Genomic DNA, 6,355 nt, shown 5'->3' with positions numbered 1-6,355 from the left:
TCCTTCCAGGCGCTGAACCTCCGCTAGCTCCTGGAAATCCACCTGTTTACCAACCACGGCTACGGAGGGAATGGCCGGCCGGGACAGGGCATCAGCAACGGCATTCAGCCTACCCGCAATATGACGGACATCGGTCGTAAACTCCGAAATGAGGGTTAGGTGCCGCTGCTGGCGAGCCGACCACGGATCAGAAACATTAGCAAAAGCGAATGTCAAAGGTTTGTGATCCGTGTAGGCCACGAAAGAACGGCCTTCTAAAAAGTAACGGAAGTGCCGGACTGCTAAATAAAGGGCCAGGAGCTCCCTATCGAACGCACTGTACTTGAGCTCCGCTCGAGAGAGCTGCCTGCTGAAAAACGCAAGAGGCTGCCATTCACCATCAACCTGCTGCTCCAAAAACCCCCGTCGCAGCTGCAGCTTGCCTGCAGTCCGTCTGTCTTTTGTGTTTTTTGTTGTTTTTGTCTCAATTGTAGTGTTAATATGATGTAGTGTTGTATGTTATGTTTTGGGGGGGGGGTGGGAGGGAACGGGAACTGTAACTGTAACATTCTCTCTCCAGAACGGAGACGCGACCTTTGTTCTGTGCCGTGTCTCCGTTCCCGTTGCGGCCTACCACCGGCCATGCACCTGGGACCATCTGGGTCTCTGGTTCGCAGAGCCCGCGGTCCGGACTCACCACCTGCGGCGCTGGCTGCCTGCGAATGCTGCGGGCGCGGCTGCGACTCGTCTCCGGAGGCTCCGGCGCGGGCCGCGTGGACGTCGGAAGCCCGCAGGCCCCTGGATGGGGGCCGACATCGGGAGCTCCGGCAGCGGCAGAGGCAACGTGTTCGCCCGCCCCGAATCGCGGGGCTTGGGTCGGCCCGCCACGGACCTTTCACCATCCGGCGCGGCCTGAAATAGGCCGCGGGATTTTTTTTCACCGCCCAGCGGGGGCTTCAATATCGGGAGCCCCGACCGCCCCGACGTGGCAACTCCAACAGCCTGACCGCGGGACAAGACGGCAGGGAAGAGAAAAAGACATTCTGGCCTTCCATCACAGTGAGGAGGGACTGGAGGAGACTCACTGTGATGGATGTTTCTTTTTGTTTGGTGTTAGTTGTAATTGTATGTGTTATTGCATTTTTATTGATTAATCTTATTGGTCTTATTGTTCAACTGCGGGTAATGTTTCATTTTACTACACATTTATGTGTATGTAACAAATAAACGACTATTGACTATTGACTATTGACCGTCAGAGCTGTGGGGGCGGAGGAGCGCGGGTGCACCAGCATTTTCCCCACTCTAGCATTTTCCCCACTACCGATGTTAGGCTAACTGGTCTATAATTCCCCGTTTTCTCTCTCCCTCCCTTTTTAAAAAGTGGGGTTACATTAGCTACCCTCCAGTCCTCAGGAACTACTCCAGAATCTAAAGAGTTTTGAAAAATTATCATTAATTCATCCACTATTTGTGAGGCTACTTCCTTAAGCACTCTGGGATGCAGCCTATCTGGCCCTGGGGATTTATCGGCCTTTAATCCGTTTAATTTACCTAACACCACTTCCCGACTAACCTGGATTACCCTCAGTTCCTCCATCTCATTAGACCCCCGGTCCCCTGCTATTTCCGGCAGACGGTTTATGTCTTCCTTAGTGAAGACAGAACCAAAGTAGTTGTTCAATTGGTCTGCCATCTCCTTGTTCCCTATGACCAATTCACCTGTTTCCGACTGCAAGGGACCTACATTTGTCTTAACTAGTCTTTTTCTCTTCACGTATCTATAAAAGCTTTTGCAGTCAGTTTTTATGTTCCCTGCCAGTTTTCTCTCATAATCTATTTTCCCTTTCCTAATTAATCCCTTTGTCCTCCTCTGCTGGACTCTGAATTTCTCCCAGTCCTCTGGTATGATACTTTTTCTGGCTAATTTATATGCTTCATCTTTTGTTTTAATACTATCCTTGATGTCCCTTGTTAGCCACGGATGCACTACCTTTCCTGGTTTGTTCTTTTGCCAAACTGGGATGAACAATTGTTGTAGTTCTTCCATGCGACCTTTAAATGCCTTCCATTGCATGTCCACCGTCAACCCTTTAAGTATAAATTGCCAGTCTATCTTGGACAATTCATGTCTCATACCCTCAAAGTTACCTTTCTTTAAGTTCAGAACACTTGTTTTTGAATTGACTTTGTCACTCTCCATCATAATGAAGAACTCCACCATATTATGGTCACTCTTGCCCAAGGGGCCTCGCACAACAAGACTGCTAACTAACCCTTCCTCATTACTCAATACCCAGTCTAGAATGGCCTGCTCTCTCGTTGGTTCCTCGACATGTTGGTTTAGAAAACCATCTCGCAAACATTCCAAGAAATCCTCTTCCTCAGCACCCCTGCCAATTTGGTTCACCCAATCTATATGTAGATTGAAGTCACCCATTATAACTGCTGCACCTTTAGTGCACGCATTTCAAATTTCCTGTTTGAGTGCACGCATTTCTAATTTCGCCAGGGCCCTGTACAACTGCAGAAGGACCTCTTTGCTCCTAAACTCAAACTAGGAGACCAAACCTGCACACAGTACTCCAGGTGCGGTCTCACTCTGCAAAGGTTCAACCCACACAAGGCCGCAGGCCCGGATGGAGTTCAAGGAAGGGTTACTTAGGGACTGTGCTGAACATTCGGTTGAGGTATTCGCCAGGATCTTTAACCTGTCGTTATCTCTGGCTATGGTCCCCAAGTGCCTGAAGTCGTCTACCATAGTGCCGGTGCCGAAAAAAGCAAAGATCACCAACCTGAACGACTATCGCACGGTTGCCCTAACTCCTATAGTCATGAAGTGATTTGAAAGGCTGTTCCTCTCACACATCAAATCCAGCATCCCTGACTCACTGGACTTGCATCAATGTGCACGTAGGGCAAACAGATCCACAGAGGACGCCATCTCTCTGGGTCTTCGCACTGTCCTGACTCACCTGGAGAGACAGGGCACGTACGCGAGGATGCTATTCATTGACTATAGCTCTGCCTTCAACACGGTCATCCCCACCAAGCCCATCACCAAACTCCACCAGCTAGGCCTCAGCGCGTCGTTATGCGACTGGATCCTGGACTTCCTGCTGGAGCGACCGCAGGCAGTGAGAATGGGCCCACACCTGTCCTCCACGATCACCCTGAGTACCGGCACACCACAGGGCTGTGTTCTGAGCCCCATACTCTATTCCCTCTTCACACACGATTGGGAACATGTTTCCTGCCTCTAACGTGTCCAAACCCTTAATAATCTTATACGTTTCGATAAGATCTGCTCTCGTCCTTCTAAATTCCAGTGTTTACAAGCCTAGTCGCTCCAGTCTTTCAGCGTCTACTTGCACTTTATTCTGTTTTAAAACTGTTGTAATTTGTTTCATTGGGTTGTTTAAATTAATACAGACGAGCTAATTCATTTATTGCATCGTATGGGAGGCATATTCCCAATCTTGTTTTACTCCTGTACAATGACAATAAAGATATATTGTATTGTATTGTATTGTACAACTGCAGAAGGACCTCCTTGCTCCTAAATTCAAATTAGGAGACCAAAATTGCACACAATACTCCAGGTGTGGTCTCATAAGATATTTAAGATAATTAGGGGATTGGACACATTAGAGGCAGGAAACATGTTCCCAATGTTGGGGGAGTCAGAACAAGGGGCCACACAGTTTAAGAATAAGGGGTCGGCCATTTAGAACGGAGATGAGGAAGAACTTTTTCAGTCAGAGAGTGGTGAAGGTGTGGAATTCTCTGCCTCAGAAGGCAGTGGAGGCCAGTTCGTTGGATGCTTTCAAGAGAGAGCTGGATAGAGCTCTTAAGGATAGCGGAGTGAGGGGGTATGGGGAGAAGGCAGGAACGGGGTACTGATTGAGAATGATCGGCCGTGATCGCATTGAATGGCGGTGCGTACAGGCTCGAAGGGCTGAATGGCCTCCTCATGCACCTATTGTCTATTGTCTATTGTCACCAGGGATTAGACAAGTTAGATGCAGGAAACAAGTTAGGTGTTTCAATCTGTGTGCATTGGCGTGTCAATCAGTGTGCACAGGCGTGTCAACCAATGTGCATAGGCGTGTCAATCAGTGTGCATAGACGTGTCAATCAATGTGCATAGACGTGTCAACCAGTATGCATAGGCGTGTCAATCAGTGTGCATAGACATATCTCTCCCAGCTAGGGGAGAAAAAGCGCCTCTGATTGGCCGCCGCGCCCAAGGCTATGGCGTCATCTGTTGCCAGGGGTGGAAAGAGGCCTTTGATTGGATACCGCGCCACAGCGCGCATCGTCATCTGTTGCCGGGGGGCAGACGATTGGCCGACGTCTCCTGTTGCCGGGGTATAAAGGGACCTCTGATTGGCCACCGCGCCCATGTCTATGGCATCATCTGTTGCCGGGGTAGAACGGGACCGCTGATTGGTCGCCGCGCCCATGCCTATGGCGTCATCTGTTGCCAGGACATAAAAGGGATGTCTGATTGGCTGCCGCGCCAATGTCATAAGCGTCATTTAGTGCTAGGGGAGAAAGAACGCCGCTGATTGGTCACCACGCCACAGCGCATTGCGTCATCTGATGCTAGGGAGAAAGAGCACCGCTGATTGGCCGCCGCACCCATTTCTATAAAGGTCATTTAGTGCTAGGGGAGAAAGAACGCCGTTGCTTGGTCAGCACGCCACAGCGCATAACGTCATTGATGCTAGGAGAGAAAGAGCACCGCTGATTGGCCGCCACGCCCATGTCAATGGCGTCATCTGTTGCCGGGGTATAAAGGGGCCTCTGATTGGCCGCCGCGCCCATGTCTAAGGCGTCATCTGTTGCCAGGGGAGAAGGAGCACCTCTGATTGGTCACTGCGCTGCAGCGCAAAGCGTTATCTGATGCCAGGGGAGAAAGAGCACCTGTGATTGGCCACCGCGCCCACTGGGTAGAACGGGACCTCTGATTGGCCGCCGCGCCTATGCCTTAGTCGTCGCCTGTTGCCAGGGTGGAAAGAGCAACTCTGATTGGCCGCCGCGCACATGCCTTTTGCGTCTCCTGTTGCCTGGGCAGAACGAGACCGCTGATTGGCCGCCGCGCCACAGCGCAGAGCGTCATCTGTTGCCGGGGGGGGGGGGAATGTTTCTTTCTGTAGGATTCCTAAGTTGAACTAATACAATCTGCATTTTGGAATATGTGGCAACTGGAATAAATATAGAGAGTCAGAGAGAGAGACACAGACTGTGTGTGTGTGTGTGTGTGTTGAGAGAGAGAGAGAGAGAGAGCACTTGCCTCTTTTATTGCTTATGGGATTAAAGAATAAACAATTGTTGTGTGTTATCCAAAATATTTATTTATGTAGGATTCATAAATTGAACAAATACATTCTGCATTTTGGAATATGTGGCAACTGAAATACATTTTTATTTATGTAGGATTCATAACTTGAACAAATAATTCTGCATTTTGGAATATGCAACTTAAATGAATATTTATTTATGTAGGATTCATAAATTGAAATAATACAATCTGCATTTTGGAATATGCAGCAACTTAAATAAATATTTATTTATGTAGGATTCATAAATTGAACTAATACAATCTGCAATTTGGAATATGCAGCAACTTAAATATTTATTTATGTAGGATTCATAAATTGAACTAATACAATCTGCATTTTGCAGGTGTGGTCTCATAAGATATTTAAGATAATTAGGGGATTGGACACATTAGAGGCAGGATGCTTTCGTTGGATGCTTTCAAGAGAGAGCTGGATAGAGCTCTTAAGGATAGCGGAGTCGGGGGTATGGGGAGAAGGCAGGAACAGGGTACTGATTGAGAATGATCAGCCATGATCACATTGAATGGCGGTGCGTACAGGCTCGAAGGGCCGAATGGCCTCCTCCTGCACCTATTGTCTATGATAAAGAAAGACACATCCGAGACCCTGCAGGTCCAGCTGCAATTCCCCGGTCCCCCACTGGGGGGAAGCACCGGATTTAAATGCCGTTTAATGGGAAGGGCGGACTTTTAAAGGGGAGGGCGGCCGTTTAAAGGGGAGGGTGGCCGTTTAAAGGGGAAGGCGGCCGTTTAAATGGGAGGGCGGCCGTTTAAAGGGGAGGGCGGCCGTTTAAAGGGGAGGGCGGGGAATCGGCCAACAATATTCCCGTCCCCAGGGCGGTGACGTTTACACCCCGAGATGTTCACACGTCCACACTCAGTCCGGATCTGATTCCCTGCAGACTCTCCAGCTGGTTCTGTCCATCTGCACTGAACGTATTCTCCGACAGCCTGAAACAAGCCCAGGAATAAAGACAAAATAAACAGATTAAACATCAGTGTCAGGAACAGGGACTGCGGTTGATATTT

At 49.1% G+C, this 6,355-nt stretch overlaps 1 protein-coding gene across 1 annotated transcript in view; it reads right to left on the bottom strand.

Annotated features, from left to right (window-relative positions):
- Positions 1 to 5,531: 5,531 nt before the first annotated feature.
- LOC144589893 (NACHT, LRR and PYD domains-containing protein 3-like) overlaps positions 5,532 to 6,355 on the bottom strand; it is a 111,083-nt gene continuing 110,259 nt past the window's right edge. The window contains 1 exon segment of the mRNA XM_078394876.1: positions 5,532 to 6,277. Coding sequence (XP_078251002.1) covers positions 6,190 to 6,277 — 88 coding nt within the window. The 3' untranslated portion in view covers positions 5,532 to 6,189.

This window comes from Rhinoraja longicauda, unplaced genomic scaffold, assembly GCF_053455715.1.
Source record: "Rhinoraja longicauda isolate Sanriku21f unplaced genomic scaffold, sRhiLon1.1 Scf000085, whole genome shotgun sequence".
NCBI classification, from domain to species: Eukaryota; Metazoa; Chordata; class Chondrichthyes; order Rajiformes; family Arhynchobatidae; genus Rhinoraja; species Rhinoraja longicauda.
Note: the sequence above shows the minus strand (reverse complement) of the source record. Positions and strands in the feature narration are given on the sequence as shown.